The sequence below is a fragment of the Coloeus monedula genome (genome assembly GCF_965178545.1).
Source record: "Coloeus monedula genome assembly, chromosome: Z".
Classification (NCBI taxonomy): Eukaryota; Metazoa; Chordata; class Aves; order Passeriformes; family Corvidae; genus Coloeus; species Coloeus monedula.
Genome location: NC_138822.1, coordinates 67722406 through 67740149, shown reverse-complemented (window position 1 = coordinate 67740149; position 17744 = coordinate 67722406). Strand labels below are relative to the sequence as shown.

Genomic DNA, 17744 nt, shown 5'->3' with positions numbered 1-17744 from the left:
ATCTACATCCACATACGCACACGCATAAATGTGGTACACCCATACATACACTGCATGAAGTACGGGGCTCAGCATGTGCTGCTTCTGGCTTTGGAGCATCTCAAAGACAGAACGAGGTGAAATGAGTTGTAGTGGGAAGAATAGACATAAAAAGAGTGCACCCCCACACAAAATTGCAGGCTTTGTCTGCCCTACTGTTCATGGAATAATTTACCTACCTTAGCTGCTGTCTTGTCATCAGACTATGATGTTCTTGCGTGCAAGAAGTATTTTCAGGTCTCAAAAAATACTATCACTTTATACGCATTAAATGTCTAATGCTTTCTGCTTCTCTACAGTAAATTTGGCCAATAAGCAACTGCTGTCAAACTTCTGTTACACCAGAAATGTAACTAAATACAAACACTTGAATTCAGCAAATACCTGACAAGGTTTTCAGTTGAAAGGGAAAGAAAGTGACAGGGAAGATAATGCAATTCACTTCAGGACTTCAGCAGTCCATTACAGAATTGGCTATTTTATTACTGGGTTAAGTCAGTACCAAATTTCAAAACCTTAGAACAGTGAAAAAGTAGACTTTGAAAAGTTACTACTACATTTTACTGTGTAAAGTAATACTAAAATCAACAAGACTGTACTTAAAAAGTCAATTATATTATTAAGTTAAATGATACAAAGAAAATGCCTTTCATTTATAGCTATCAGTTTCACCATGAACATATTTGTTCATGATCTTCAGCTTTACCTTCTTTTTCTTCAGCACTCAGATGACTCATTTTTATGGTCTTTAGGATCCTTAGATAATAAAAGACTCTTTAAGATAAAACATTTAGATATTAAATAACATACACTAGTTTAAAGTATACTAGAGGCGTAACTCCACCTTTACACAAACTATTAGCTGCATTCACTATCTTCAACTTACCTTCTCCTGGTAAAGCAGCCATCCATATGTCTGCAAATCTCGATTTACAGAGGAGGGATGAACTTGCGCTTTACCCTGAGCAGTTTCTACCATGCAAGCCAGCTTCTCTGTAATATCCACAGACTTTGCATACAGTATTTTTCCTACGTTGTCATAGAGCCCTGCAGTCAACACAGCTTTAAGAAGAGCTATTTCACTGAGAGATGGGGATTGTGTGGCTCCATTTCCATCCCATCCACATTGCATTGAAGGTGCTGTGAACCCTGCTGCTCTGACCAGCCTTATGAGTTCTTGCTTCACATCCTGAAATTAGGATATTAGTTAAGTTTTTAATTCAAAAATTACATACTTCACTTCAGCAGCAGGAAATGACATTTCATCTGAATTATTCATGCTCTCCAAGGGAAAGTCCCTTACTAGAAAAACCACTTGTATTTTCTGCAGCCACACTGGAATCCTAGCTATTTCTATGAGAAAAACATCATCTATAAAACAATCTGATATCTGGAATATAGGATTAGACATATGGAAATACATATGCTGCAAATACTAAATCTCTACTTGTAGTTAAAATGAAAAAGATACAGCTACATCAAAGATCCAGTTCTGCTTAGAAGTACTCAGTCACCCAAACTTAAAAGAAAAAGATCAATTAAAACATTTTCTTACCAAAACTAAGAGGTTATTCACATAAGTTTGTGGCTCATCTTTTAAATTAACTGTTAATAGATATGTTATTTGATATCAAGAATAATATAAATATTTTAATTCATGAAGTTTTGATCGTCTGATGGAAGTAAGGCCTAGCTTCTCCAATGGCAGTGACTACAAAACTGTTTACCAAAGCGTGCATATCAAAACTCAAATACAAACACAGCTGCTTTGATTTAGAGTGTACATTTCATGAGTCCCTAGAATTCCACTTGCTTTTATCTTGTCTAAATAGTAACTGTGATGTATCACCTCTTTAAAAGGGAATGACATTTTCAGAGGAAAATTTTAACAAATAACTTATGAGTGCAGAGCAGAACATAGAATGCTTTACCTCCAGAGTTAACAGCGACGTCCTATTAAGAAAATTTCTTCTGCAATAAGTCATTTCAGCACGATATCCCCCTTCCTGTCGAGCCCTTTTCCACCTAAGGAAAAAACTGTATCTCATTAGAGCAGGAAGAAACCCATCAAGACTATAACAACAGATGTGGCACTAAGTTAAAAAAGAATAATGTATTTTGGTAAGCATTCTCCACTCTAACGTAAGTTGTATTAATGAAGATGAATACTGTTGGACTAAGGGCACTCCAGAGAACATGCCTGTAACATAGATTTGACAGATACTAACAAAAATACAAGGTGATTTACTCTCAAAACCCACATTTCTGCCTGTCTCGACAGTCAAAACAAAATTCAGATTTAGTGGTAATATCCTAAAAAGGAAAAAACCTGTATGTCATTTTATACATTTGTGCTTTATCAAATACAAAATATTCTGGTCAAAATACCACAAACAGCAAACAAAGTACTTTAAACACTAGGATAAACCCACACAGTAAACCTCTATAGGTTTGTAAGCATAGTTAAAAGGAGTTGAAGAACAACATACTAAGCAAGCTATCAATTTGTGTTACAGTATTGGCAATCTATTGCTACTCCGAAGAGAAAAAACTTGAAGTGAAAGCAGTTCCAGAGATATTAAGGATTCTTCATATAACTGCATTTTTTAAGTGTTATCTGCTACTAGTTACAAGCATAGGAGAACCATCACTTACCCCAGATAAGCATTGTAGATTGTTATATGGTCTGAAACTGCCATAGCTAGAGATGATTTTGCAAGATCTGCTTCATCTTTTTGACCAATAGGTGTAGTAAATGGGGATTTTTCTGTCATAACAGCAGCCAGAGTTGCCTGCAATTATAAAGTACACATCACTTAAAAATATTTTATTATAAGCTTACAGGTTTGTAATACAAATAGTCTTAAATTTTGTTTTGCCATTATCAGAATTACAGGCTTGGGTTGCAAGGGACCTTAAAGATAAACTAGTTTCAAGCCCCTGCTATAGGCAGGGACACCTTCTACTAAACCATGTTGCTCAAAGCCCCACCCAACCTGGCCTTGAACACTTCCAGGGATGGGACATCCACAACTTCTCTGGTCACCCTGTTCCAGGGCCTCACCGCCCTCACAGTAAAGAATTTCTTCCTAATATCAAAACAAAACCAATCCTCTTTCAGTTTAAACCATTCCCTCTTGTCCTATAACCATATGCCTTTGTAAGAGGTTCCTCTCCAATGCCCTTCAGATACTGAAAAGCTGCAATTAGGTCATCCTGGAGCCTTCTCTTCTACAGGCTGAACAAACCCAATTCTCTCAGTCTCCTCAAAGGAGAGGTACTCCAATCCTCTCCAGTCATCTTTGTGATAACCTCTGGACTCACTCCAACAGGTCCACGTCCTTGTGTTGGAGACCTGGAGTCACATACAGTGGTCCAGATGGGTCTCACCAGAGCAGAGCAGAGCAGAAGGGCAGAATCCCCTCCCCTGCTGCCCACACTGCTCTGGATGCAGCCCAGGACACGTTTGGCTCTCTGGGCTGTGAGTGCCCATGGCTGGGTCACGTCCAGCCTCTCACCCACCAGCACGCCCAAGTCCTTCTCTCCGGGCTGCTCTCAGTCTGTTCATGTCCAGCCTGAGTTTATACCAGGGTTTGTCCTGACCCTGGCGCAGCACCAGCACTTGGCCTTGTGAGCTTCGCATCTGCCCACTTCTCCAGGTCCCTCTGGATGACATCCCATCCTTCAGGTGTGTCAAAAGCACCACTCAGCTCGGGGTCACCTTCAGATTTGCTGAGGGTGCACTCAACATCTTCATCTATGTCACTGATGAAGACACTAAATAACATTGGTCCCAATACAGAACCCTGAGGGCACCACTTGTCACTGATGTCCATCAAGACTCTGAGCCATTAACCATCACCTTCTGGATGGGACTGTACAACCACTTTCTTATCCATCTAATAGTTTATCCACTGAATCCATCTCTCTCCAATTTAGAGAAGCATGTTGTGGGGGACCATGTTAAAGGCTTTACAGAAAGTCCAGATAAACAAATATGTAGCCTTTCCCTTACCCACTGATGTGGTCACTCCACGACAGAAAGCCACTGGGTTGGGCAGACAGGACTTGCACTTGGTTAAGCCATGCTGCTGTCTTGAATCACCTCCCTGTCCTCCAAGTGCCACAGCGTATTTCTAGGAGGATCTGTTCCACGATCTTCCCAGGTACAGAATTGAAGCTGACAGCATAATAGCTCCCAAGTAGTTCCCTCTTATCTACTTATTAAAAAAAAATGGGTACAATGTTTCCCCTTCTCTAGTCACCTGGGACTTGACCTGACTGCTGTAAAAGAGGTTGCCATTGAAGACTGAGGAAAAAACATTGCTGAGTACCTCAACCCTCTCCTCATCTGTTGTTACCATTTCATCAGCTGCGGCACATTTTCTTTGACCTTCCTTTTCTGGCTGACACAGCTGTACAACCTCTTCTTACTCTTCTCTGTGTCCCTTGTCATGTTCAGCTCCATCTTTGCCACTGTCTTCCTCACCCCATCCCTTACACAACTAGACAGCATCCCTATACTCTTTCCAGGACACCTGTCCTTGCTTCTGCACTGCTTGTGCATTTACTTGTTGCCCTTGAGCTGGACCAGCAGGTCTCCCCTCAGGCCCATCGACTGTATTCCCTGACTTCTTGACTTCTTGCACCTGAGAAATAGTAGCTCTCGTACTCTAAGAAGAGTATATAATATTTAATTATAGCTTATCTTCTACTAAGTCTCAAGGAAAACTCAGCACCATAAGAATTTCTTATACAGAATTCAGCACTTGCTTATATTAAAGCCACCATTTATATAGTGTTTTACATGCAAGGATAAAAACCATTAAATCTCAAAACTCACATGAAATGTTTTACCAAGTGACAGGGCAATGAAGGTCAGATTATTCAACTGCTTTAGGTTATAACACATTAAAAGGAGACATCAAGAATTTTAACTTTCACATTCCAGGAACTAACATACTCATGTTTTCTCCTAATTTGCAGTGAATTAAATGGATTAGGTGAAAATAAAAACCATGCCACAGTCTTTATAAATAAATTAATTATTTGCAGTAACTTTGATAATGTTCTTGGCCACAAACTGTGGGGTAGCCCAGACTGCCCAAACCACATGTAAGAGGATGTTTTCTTTAAATGTCAGATTCCCTGGGATCACCATGGATAGAACTGGAGAGCAAGCCTGATTATCCGCTGTGGAGAGTTCCTAGGAGTTCAGAATCATAGAATCATTTTAGGTCAAAAAAGACCTTTAAGATCATTGAGTCCAACCATAAAGAACACTTACGTTATTCGCCTCCATGATGTCTGGATGCCCTCACCCTAAAGTAAACATTTTAACTTCTTGCATCATCTTTTCAAAATATCACATTATAAGAAATCAGATTAATTGCAAAGAGTTAACAATTTTTATACTTTTAAAAATATAATTTCTTACTCACCACAGGATCCAAGCAGCCAAATATAGCACCAAATATAAGCATTTTGCCAATCTTTACATTAACAGGAAGGGCTGCAAGGTGCTGGCCCAATGGAGTCAGCTTGGGCACATGTAACTGACAAGCCCCAATCTTCCTCAACAGGTTCATTGCATTACCAATTACTTGCTGCTGTGGCGGATCTAACGCTCTGGAAAGAAAATCTTCAGGAGAGCCAAGACTACATTTCTGTAAAGTAAAAGGGCACATATTTCAATATAAAAATTTATTATTAAAAAGTTTTCCAACAGCTACACAGAAAACTGCAAAGCTGTTCTTGCATCAAAAGTTCACATTCCCTCCCTATTAAACAAGTCTCTTGCTTCCCAGAAGGCTGATGTGCCCCACATTAGGTTAACAAAACTTCATTGTTTGGAAGGGCTCCATATGGCATGACCACTGTTGAGAGAAGTGTGTTACCAACGACCACTGATGAGCAGGAGACTCAATCCTCATGGGATGCAGTTCAACCTAGCACTAATTTGTCAGGTTGCTCATCTTTCCATGCACATCCTACTCACTTAGGACACGAGGAGAGGTAAAGGAATTGCTCCCTTAAGCAGAAATCAATTAGAAAGCTATTTAACAAAGTTTCAATTGTTACTCTGAGGCAACTGCAATCATATAGTAGACTATTCTCACTGAACAGTGTACTCCTATTATCCAGCAGTTAAGTGCTGAGTTACCCCCTGACCCGTGGGAGAAGCCCCATTAAGTAATTACATTGGATCAGGTCTGCCGTAGCAAACCTTTTTAGCTACTAAGGCCAGTAATTCTAAACCAGGCAATAGTATGAAGGTGTAATTTCTCCAAAGGCATGTGTAGTATTTTAGCTACTTAAGCCTTTTGTTATGTTTTCTCTCCCATCCAGCTGAGGACAAGAATAATAGAGGCGCTTTGGGGCCACCCAGCGTCAAGCCAAGGTCAACCCACCACACAAGGTTAGCAATTCTAAAACCAAAAACCATACCATAATATGAAGGCATAATTCCTCCAAAGGCACACGCAATATTTCTGGAACAGAATATTCCATGAAACTCTCAAACCTGCAACATCACAAAAACACAGAAACATACATTCAACTAAATCTTTGAATTAAACTTGTAAATCTGGGTTTCAGATGGTCATTCCTGCAGTTTTTCTCTTGAATGGCAATGGCATGGGTAAGCCATTCATACTTCGAATTAAGGCATGTGTTGTGGCTTGAAAAACAACTTTTAGTCAGAGAGGGAATGGCAGGAAACCCCAATTTTCAAAACAAATCTGTAATGCTTTCAAACTGAAAAGTCTTGTATGTGATTAAAAGAGACACTTCACTGGTTGTATCAGAAGACTTTAACCTTTGTTTCTCAGCTGAAAGTCGCTTCAGGCTTTCACAGAAGCAGGAAAAAGGTTATTCCACTGCAGTAACAGAAACTAATTCTGCAGTGCCCCCATCTCTCATCCATAGAGATACCGCCTCAGAAACCTACGGATTTGCCTGATGATAAATTCAAAGCTCGGGAGATAAGGTTTGCACACATTTGATGTGAACCAAGCCAGTGTTAAAACATTCATGTTCTACAATTCCTTGTGCTGCATTTTTCCTTTAATTATGGATACTTTAAAAAAAAAACACATTCTAGAAATATTAAGAGTAAAATTAACTTTAAAAAAAAATGCAAAAAGACTACTGTAACACTTTATATATATGACATTCAAATTCTTGTTTTGGTTGAGTTTTTTTCCAGTTTTATCTTTCTGGTTTGCAGTAAATAATGTGAATTTCAACAAGAATTCTTGCTTTTTAACAGAAAAACAAAAAGACAGTATCTATGTGATTTACATAATTCTGCTAAGTTTACAATACCTGTCTCTCGTGTACATTCGGAAGCAAAACCCATCCCTAACACGCCCGGCTCTTCCTTGCCGCTGCAGAGCACTAGCTTTACTAACAAAGGTCTCTTCCAGGGAACTCATCTGACTGCTTTCGTGATACCTTAAAAATTATAAAGCAAAAGCCTGTTCAGATTTCAGAATTAAAATCTGCACATATATATAACCTGAACATCAGCATACTGACAATATATTTAATAAGCAATTATTTGAAAATATATTTAGTTTTGAAAATTAAGCATATCTGGGTGGAACTGTATATTACAAAACCTTGAATACAACTCACCAATGAAACTGTAAATATTGGAAAATGAAAACTTTATTATTGCATGTCCCTGGCAATTCAGAATCATTCCAATACATTGTGTAGGGCTTTTCACATTTAAAGTGAAGAAGAAAAATAATTCTTAAAAACAGATAGTATAAAACATACTTCCTTCATTTTTAAAGCAGTACTTAATCATGATTATCCATACATTACATCCATTATCTGTGGATAACTTCCCTTGTTCTTCACACCATTTGAAATTCCAAAGATACATCCCAAACTTGCACCTAAAACTCCAAGCTGTTATATGAGCTCAGCACTCATTTCTGCATCCAGAACTCTAGTTTAAGAAGGATACTACAAAATTCTTGCATTTCTATCCTCCAAATATTTACAGTAATCACAGTATGATTGATGAAAATCAAACTCTTACCTATTTTCTTTTGTTCTCCCAGTATCAATCACAAAGACAACATCTGGTATTGTAATACCCGTCTCTGCTATATTGGTTGCCAAAACAATCTGGAAAAAGCAACATAACATAAATAGAAGAACTGGAATGTCTAACAGTTTTCACCCTTTAAATCAGTATTATGGGGTAAGTTTGGTTAAAATTTTTTACCCAGAAATGTTTCCTTAAATAAATTGACAAATAATTAAAAGCTACATGACTTAGGAAATTGTCTAGTTTCTCCCAATGAGAGAAATTAAAAGTTAATAAAGAATTTCACATTCCCATTTTGTTTTATAATCCATCAAAATTATTGGCTAGTATCTGCCAAAACTGATCAACATTTAATTACATAGTTTGGCAGTAAATAAAATAGTATTTTTCCTAGATAAAAGCCATAGTTACTGGTTAACAATAGCTAAAATACAGGAAAGTAAGAATTAAAGAAGTTCACAGAAAAAGATTAGGTTTAAGAATTTCTCCAATACTGCCAATATTTTCACAGAATATTAGCTTCTAGATCATGAAATTAGAATTGTTTCTTTGCAGAGAGAAAATTCCATGAACAACTGTTTGTTGTGTAATTCTGTATGATTATATTTTATAACAATTCAGAGTTGCACCCACAGAAAACTTCTCTTTCAGCTGTGAACTTTGTAAATACTACCTTTCTAATACCAAGAGGAGGTACTGTAAATGCAGCTGCTTGATCTTGAGTTGAAAGAACAGAATGCAGAGCTATCAATCTGTGCCTAGAACAAGAAATTAGAGTAATAAATATATACTTATCAAATTAGATAGAGTAAAAAAATGAGACCAGAATAATGACAACATTCGGAGAAAGCAACTAGAACAGACAACTGAAAGAATAAAGCTTTGTATGATTAGGTATGAAAGTCTGCTTCACTGTTTTATTACAATATCTAGAAAAAATAACATCATTAGCTCATAGGGATGTTCTCCCATTCAGTAAAAATGCAGGAAAAATAGTAATACTGCAGAACTTCCGGTTACTTTACAATAATAGGCTAGCAATAAAGGGAGGAAGGTGTCCATAAACCCAAGTTTTTCAAATTGTTCTTCCAAGACAAGGACCATTACAAACACATGCAACTTTAAGTTTGAGTAATAAAGGCCTTCAGAGATGAGACAGCCACAGAGACTGGTACTTTCCTTCTCTTCCAGACCTTTACATCTCAGTGCACCAACAAATATTTAGCATTTGACTGCAATTGTTCCTTTTATGCAGTTGTGTTGCTAACTTTCAGTTACCCCAAAAAAAAAAAATTTTGAAATTATCTGTCACTACAACCCTAGGCCATTTCTCTTGGTAGATCCAGATGCTCTGGAGCTCTTCTCAGGAAGTAGTCACTTCCATGTAAACAGTAAGCCACAGAAATTTGTATCCCAGGTATGGCAGCTTCCATACCCTAAGAAGTGGAAAAGAAGTAGTCAACTGCTTTTGATTAAATAAATTTGTTGAAGAATAAAGTAGAAAGTACAAAAGAAAATTTATCATACCATTCTTAAGTATCTGTCATTTTTGTACAACTTTTAGATTATAGTAGTAAAAGTACATTCGTATTAAAGCAAAACCACATTTGTACTGCAGTAAAAGTACATTTGTAGCACAATTAGGTCAGAGGTATAACTCTCAGTTTCCTTTTACAAGAACAGCAAACCCTAATGAATATGTTTATTGGGTTGTAACTGAGAGTATTAACTTAAAAAAATATATCTGTGTTACCTGTCACGCAAGTTAAATCTTCTGTCAGTTGAAATGAGATCATACAGCTGTTGGATGTGAGCAAGGCCTGGTAAAAAGATCAGCACAGCACCTTCAATGTTCTTGAACTGGGGACTTCTATCTGCAAAATTACAGTACAAGCATATAGCTAAAACAAACATGCATTGCAAGAAGTTTCACGTAACAGGAACTAATGCTATACCCCATGGTTAATGCTTTTTAGGATGTTTCATTTAAGAATGAAGTCAAATACTTCAGTATCAGTAGAAAGCACTGGAAAATAGGTCCAAAGGACAACCACAAGTATATAAACTTTTTAAGAAGTGGACTGTACCTAAGTATGCAAGCAACTCCAAAATAAGTTCAAGGTTGATCTTGTAAGGGTTCATGTATAAGATAGCCTGCTGTGTACGACTGCTATACTTCGCATAGTGAGGAGCCAAATCGATACCAGATCCAGACTGAATTGGGACATACTCCTAAAAAGCAAGGGTAAGCAAAAAAAAAAAAAAAAAATCACATTCTTAGTATTTTAGAAGAAGGTAAGAGAGCAGAAGGTGAATTTGCCATTCACTTGAAACAGATAGGGATAAGAGAAATTTAACTAACTTCCCACCAAAACCCGTGCAAGTTAGATTTAATCACAACCACCTACACAATGTGTATAGGTATCTACAACTGTTAAATGACACTCCAGATGAAAAAAAGGTAAAAATTAAAGTCTGCTGAAGAAGTAAACAGGCCCTAGGTCCATATCTAGCATTCAACTGGTATCAGTTCAAACTGGGCTAATAGATGTATTCTCGTCTCTCAAAACTCCTACTCTGGGGTATAAGAAACTAGTTTCACCTTTTCCCTCTCCCTCACCTCACCCTTCTCAAGTAATGGCAGCAACGAAAATTAAGAATGAACGAGGTGGCAACTCCTGCAGTGTTTTGGAACAAGAAAGAAGAGTTAGCAGGAGAGACATACATTTGAATTGTTTCCAGGCATCTTAAACACATAGCATAGTTTCTGTATTAAGTGGCACTATTGTAAACTTTTTCACTGTTAATCAATATACTTAAGGAAGCTTGACACCACGTATTCTTCTGTACTGAAGGACAATCAACAGAGCACACCAGAGTATTTTTTTCAACTTAAGTATCAGTGTTTGATCATAGCAAGCTAAATTTCCAGAAGTTTTGCAAAGCAAGTTGGAGCAGATGGGTATCCCCCCAAAATACATAGTCTACATGAACAGCCTAAGCTGCCAAAGTCAGACGGCACTGACAGAATCTCCCCTTCAAGAGTTCTGATGCAAAAGCACAGAGAGCTGACTGCAGAGTACTCAAGGATTAACCACAGACTGTTAAAGAAAAGAGGTCTATACAACAATCTCATGTAAATCATCTCATTTGGCATGTCAAGTTGGAGGTTCTTTGGAGTTTTTCATGGAAGGATAAAGCCTTGTCTCTTCTGTTGTTAGGTTCACTATGTAGGAGAAGTCTTTGGCATAAAAAAATTAAATGCTTTCCCTGCTGCTGCTTATAGTGCAGAGCTGGGAATCTACAAGATATCTCATTATCAAATACAGCAAAATCAAGACAGCTATATAGGAGTTGGAGTGACAATCAAAAGGGTGCAGCATTCACAAGTATTTGTAGGAGTGCCACTGTGTCTTTTATAAGCTGAAAGAATATTTGATATTCTACAATCCAATAACATTTAATTCAAAGGAACCAAAATGATTAAATAATAAAAAATCTCAAAATTTCCAAGACAAAACTAAAAATGCCTGTTTTACCTGGCGCTTTGTAGTGTTTCCTCCTTTGCCGGTAACATTTATTGTTACTTCCTCCTCCTCCTCCAAGAACTTCTGACTATATTCTGAGTCTTTCTCCAAAACATAGCCAGTTGCTTCAATTACATCTTCAACATGAAAAATCTTTAGTGAAAATTCAAAGAAAAAACACAAGGCATGTCAAAAATTAATGAGCAGCCTTTTTCACTTTTTAAAGCTTACTGAACAAAGTTGAACAGGGCATGCCTTAATGTTGCAATAAATCTTCCAGATTTCAACTAAAACTCTTACAATTTTTGAAAACCTAACCTTAGAGCTGCTACAAGTTTGTCAATGGGCTTCTCCACCTGATCATTACATAACCTTTACCGTAGTCTACATAGCACAAGTAAGAAAAACACCTAAGAGTGCAATGACAAAGTTACAGGGGGTGGGAGGAATTTTTAAATGCTTTACCTTCTACCTAGGTTTAACAGAGAAAAATCAAAATGTCACTGATGGACTGACTGTAATCAATTAAATCCATCACGAAGAAATAGTACAGCTGTGTACTTCAAAGCCCTGAAGCTATTCTGTATTTTCAGAAAAGGACTACAAGTCCCTAAAATATTTATTTTAAGATCTGTATTTTTGGTAAAAAAAAGTGATATAGGTATATTACCTAGATACTAACCAGGCAAACACTGCACACATGCACACAAAGTGTCTTGCATAATCAAAATAAACATCTACCTACCTCAACAGGGTAGCTCCTCCCTGAGATCCTTAAAATGGGACAGTGTGAGAAATAGCTGGAAAACTTCTCACTGTCTACAGTGGCGCTCATTAAAATCAGATGCAGGTCTGAACGCTTATGCAAGATCTCTTTCAGAATAACTAGCAAGAAATCAGACTGGACACTTCTTTCATGTACCTAGAATTAGAAAAACACATCTATAGCAAGAATTTAGTACAGGTCAAGACCCAGAATAATTATAATTTCTGCAGAACAGTAAAGAACTGATAACCTCATCTACAATAACATGAGATATACTTGAAAGAAGACCATCTTCTTGAAGTTTTCGAAGCAGGACACCTGTCGTACAGTACAGTAGTCTGGTGGCTTCTCCTGTTCTTGATTCCATACGAATTTGATATCCACACAGGGAATTCTTAAAAAATAAATTAAAAATATAGAATAACTAAACATACAAGCTCACAATATTCAAAATTTAGTGAACTCTACTGTCAGATTCAGACACCGCACAAGTTGCTAATTAAGTAGTATACTGAATGACTACCACACTTCCATACAAGTACTTTCCTTTGTTAAGAAAAGAAAAATACAGAAGTTTATCCAGAGTAGCAAAGAGCTGGTAAAATCAGGGCGCTTTTCAGGACTCTCTGACAGTCTCAAAAATATTTTTGCACAAATTACCCTAAGAAATGCAGGACTTCAGCTTTCTTCAAATAACAAAATAACTTATACTGGAAAGGCCCTCTCTCAAGGCCAGACTGGATTGCTCAGAGCCTTATTCAGGGGATTTTGCTTCAGCCCTAGTCATAGTGATGACCAATAGTCCCTGGAGCATCTGCTCAAATCTTTGACCATTCCCACTATGAAACACTGTTGCTCTACATCAGCCTCTGAAGATTTTAGAAATCATACACAGATACCTACAGGTTCACAGGTGACAAGACAAAATAAATAACTGACATACCAAGTTATAAAGAAGTCCTTTTCAAGAGAAAATAACATCTAATTGTTTTGTTGTGTAAGAAATAATGTTCTTGCTTTTTGTCAACAATCCAGCCCCCTTTATTTGATCAAGACAAGCAAAAGAATTCAGACACTTCTTACTTTTCCTCCTGGTCCTGATTCGCAGCCCAGCTCTTCACAAACCCTGGTTGCCAGACTCACCGCTGAGATTCTTCGGGGTTGTGTGCAAACGATGTTGCATTTTTTTGATCCTTCATCTAGCAACAAGTCTTCTAACAAAAAATGGGGCACCTGGGTACTCTTCCCACTGCCTGTTTCACCAGCAACAACAATTACTCGATGTTTTTTAAGAGTTTCTACAATTGAGTATCTGTGCTTAAACACAGGTAAATCCTGTCTCTCTTTCAGAAGCCTCTGGTATCTGGAAGAACTCTGCAGCTTCTTAAACAAAATCCTTGAAGGTTCCAAATTATCTGCATCTGAGGTCTCAAGGGAGAGACTGCTGAAGTCCTCATCAGAAACTAAGTTTTCCCAGGAATCTTCAGGACCCTCAGATAGTTTTGGCTGATTTTCAGACTGTAGCTGCTGTTGTTGTTTGAGTTTGTTTAATAATCTAGCAATAAAAGTATCACGTGGCTTGTTGGTTTCTATCTTGCTTTCCTCTTCCTTTTTCTTTTCAATATCCCTCCACTCTAGCCAGACATCTCGGTAGGTAGGAGGCAGCAACTGATGAACTGACTTCAGGTGCAAAAAGCAGAAAAAAACTATTACATACTACTTAGTAGTATCATCATTAATATTTTATGTGTAAACAAACTCAAATGTCAAAAGATATGACAAAAACCGAGAAAGAAGTCATTCTAAATACAGAAACTATGAAAGAAGTAATAGAAACGTCAACGATAAATTTTTATTTTCAATTAGCTTACAGTTTTTACAAGACTGAAAGTACAGCTTTACAAAAAAAATAATTTCTGTATGCTGCAAAGCAAATGCACAATTAGATAAAAACAAATGAATTTGTAATAGAAGCAAAGAATTTAATGGGAAATACTACATGGAACTATTTTTAGAACCTAACCATAGATAATAATATAGATAACAAAAAAGTGCAGAAGCAGATTTGAGGCCAAGAACAGTAGTACTGCTAAGAAACTTACTTGTCCTTTGGTTAAATGGTAGAGCGCCAAAGTAGCAGCTAGATGTTGTGCTTGCATACTATCTTCTGTTACAATTGTAGGACACATTGCCATTACATCATCTGATGACTTGATAATCCTGACCCTTAAAGAGATATTTCAAAGGCATTTACCTCAATTTTTTGCTACTGATATAAACAGAAAATACCTATATAACGTAACATTTTCAGCAAAGATTCCAGCTGTGAATTCGTGTTTTTTTTTTTTTTCCTCTTCACAAACATCTTCACTTTCTTCAAGGCAGAAGTGTTTATATACACACAGATTATCATTAAGGTTAGGTGCTTTGGAAGAAGGACTAAATTTTTGTGGGCTTGTAAGCATATAGGATAGGTCGAGGTGACATTTAATGATCTACTGAGATGCAAACATCTGTTTAACAGATAAACACCAGTCAGAGCAGCAGTCAAATTTTCCATATTCTTAGGGTGGCAGTCCGTTAGTAGTTTTTCGCTTGAGCAAGAAAACAAGCTCTTTTCCTTGGTTTCTTCAAGAAATGTTGCTCATTTATAATGTTGTGACACTTTATTTATACATGATAATATTCTACTTTACAAATCTGTATTATACACTTGACTTCTAAAAGAAATTTTAAAATAAGATACTGCACTCTCTTGCCTACAAATTTATGTTAGTTTTAATACAAATTTTTAATTTGCACTTTATTTCACACAATCTCCAGAGTGGTTTTGGTATTCACAAACTCGAATCTTTGATTTGTTACTTTGAATATCAAATGTAAACTGTTCAAATCTATCTCACAGCTTCAGACTAATCTTTCATTCAGCAGTACACGAATAAAAAACCCTTATCCCTGCTTTATGGGATCATTCACTAGAATCTTATTTTTGTGACTTTGTCTAGTCCAAGCATCACTTTTGAGAGCTATTCAGAGTAAAATACATCCCTGATGGACTAAACAGGACACACTATATAAACACACTGTATTAATATAAATCTCAATCAACAATACAGAATTGACCCGGTTTTTATTTTCAAATGAACCAAAAGACAAATGTAAAGATTACAGGAAATACATACCTACATTTCCAATATTTTCCAACGGGAATTTTTTCAAAAGCAGGATTTGGGCTCTTGGGAAAATTCTTTCTGCACCAGTCAATCAAAAATTGTTTTGGAGATTTACCAGTCCAGCTTCGAGCACTATAATCAAAATTTCTTATATCTAGTGGCTCCCTCTTTTTCACTGCAAGAGCAGAAAAACACATTTTTAAGTATCTTAAAATTTATTCTACATTCATTTGAAGTAATTTTTACCTTTTATTCACATGTATTTAACTAGACAGCACTATTTTCTGGAATGTTTTGCAGAAATACAGGTATTGATGATACATGACAGAAATTTCTGCTTTTCCTACAGAAGTATCTGGCAGAAAATTAATTACAGTATTTTGTTATCTCCGATCACCCAATAATTTTAGAAATTTCATTAAAGTTTCGTTATTAGAAAATAACCTGACAATTTGAATATTTACAATGAAAATAGTTGAAAAACATGCAAAGGTGACTGGAATAGCAACTAGCCCTACAACTGAAAAAAGAAAATCTAATTTTTAAGACATGACAGCATGACAAAAATAGCTTTCAACGTAATCTGCTAAAACAAGTCCAGATCCTTTAAAGGTAGCTTGGTCAGTGAGACAGACTGTACACAAGTGACACTGAGTTGGGTGGGAATGTTGATCTGCTGGACAGCAAGAAGGCTCTGCAGAGGGATCTGGACAGGCTGGATCGATGGGCTGAGGCCAGTGGTGTGAGGTTCAACAAGGCCAAGTGCTGGGCCCTGCCCTTGGGTCACAACAACCCCAGGCAGCGCCACAGGCTGGGACAGAGGGGCTGGAAAGGATCTGGGGGTGCTGGTGACAGCAGCTGAACATGAGCCAGGGTGTGCCCAGGTGGCCAAGAAGGCCAATGGCATCCTGGCCTGGATCAGCAATAGTGTGGCCAGCAGGACCAGGGCAGGGATTGTCCTCCCGTACTGGGCACTGGTGAGGCCACACCTCGAGTGCTGTGTCCAGTTCTGGGCCCCTCACTGCAAGAAAGGGATTGAGGTGCTGGAGGGAGTCCAGAGAAGGGCGGCAGAGCTGGGGAAGGGTCTGGAGCACAAGTCCTGTGAGGAGCAGCTGAGGGAGCTGGGGGTGTTTAGCCTGGAGAAAAGGAGGCTCAGGGGTGACCTTATCACTCCCTACAACTGCCTGAAAGGAGGCTGTAGCCAGGTGGGGGTTGGCCTCTTCTTCCAGGCAACTGGCGATACGTCAAGAGGACATAGCCTCAATCCGCATCAGGGAAGGTGGTTCAGGTTGGACAGTAGGAAGGATTTCTTCACAGAAAGGGCTGTCGAGCATTGGAATGGGCTGCCCAAGGAAGTGGTGGAGCCACCAGCCCTGGAGGTATTTAAGGAAAGACTGGACTTTGCACCCAGTGCCATGGTCTAATGGACATGGTGGTGTTTGGTCATAGGTTGGACTCAGTCTCAGAGGTCTTTTCCAAGCTAATTGGTTCTGTGATAATCCACCTTCCTTTCCAACCAGAGTTTGTTCACTCATCACTGCAAACCTAGAAAAACAACAACTAATTCTGGAAATTTATGGTATGATTCAAGCTTATACTGAATCACTTCCAACGCACCTTTGTCTTCCTTTGCAGCACCATCAGGTTTTTCAAGCAAACTCAAATTCAAAGTGGTTTCTTGAGGCTGAGGTGAGGGAATTTTTTTCTTTTCATTTTGCTGTTGGTTTGAAATCTTTATAGATGGATTAAATACTGGATGTTCCTCAAGTACTGCCATTTCTGTCAGAGAGAGAATATAACTTACACCCACCAACGGCTTAAAAAACACTACATTAATTCATACTGAGTACCCAAAAACAGAAGTAGTGAAATGTTATTGACATTTTAGCATTTGACCGAGAAAGAACAGATTCAGAAAAGCCTTCATTTCACAGAGTGGCATAAAAGATAATGAAATCATCTTCAAGTCAATCTGACTCCAATATTTAATTGCCTAACAAACATGCAGGCCAGAAAATAAAACACAGGTAACTTGCATAGCTCTACCTTGCTGAATTCTTCTTATTTTTTCTTGTGCTGCCTTCTGGCCTTGCTTGTCTTTGTCTTGCTTGGAGATGCTTGCTTGTTCTTTTGCTTCTGAAAGCTTGGCAGACAGATGTACATACCTCTCATTC

General features: G+C 37.8%; 1 protein-coding gene across 1 annotated transcript in view; it reads right to left on the bottom strand.

Moving 5' to 3' along the window:
- Window positions 1-17744, bottom strand: part of DHX29 (DExH-box helicase 29) — a 30054-nt gene that overhangs the window by 6087 nt on the left and 6223 nt on the right. Inside the window, exons 7-24 of the mRNA XM_082301726.1 lie at window positions 17617-17743; window positions 17188-17349; window positions 15580-15745; window positions 14500-14623; window positions 13481-14077; window positions 12648-12791; window positions 12377-12553; window positions 11644-11784; window positions 10192-10336; window positions 9858-9978; window positions 8778-8862; window positions 8093-8181; window positions 7366-7494; window positions 6487-6562; window positions 5481-5705; window positions 2695-2831; window positions 1971-2064; window positions 926-1228 (exon numbers count right to left, since the gene is read on the bottom strand). Coding sequence (XP_082157852.1) covers window positions 926-1228; window positions 1971-2064; window positions 2695-2831; window positions 5481-5705; window positions 6487-6562; window positions 7366-7494; window positions 8093-8181; window positions 8778-8862; window positions 9858-9978; window positions 10192-10336; window positions 11644-11784; window positions 12377-12553; window positions 12648-12791; window positions 13481-14077; window positions 14500-14623; window positions 15580-15745; window positions 17188-17349; window positions 17617-17743 — 3042 coding nt within the window. The remainder of the gene's footprint in view (window positions 1-925; window positions 1229-1970; window positions 2065-2694; window positions 2832-5480; window positions 5706-6486; window positions 6563-7365; window positions 7495-8092; window positions 8182-8777; window positions 8863-9857; window positions 9979-10191; window positions 10337-11643; window positions 11785-12376; window positions 12554-12647; window positions 12792-13480; window positions 14078-14499; window positions 14624-15579; window positions 15746-17187; window positions 17350-17616; window position 17744) is intronic.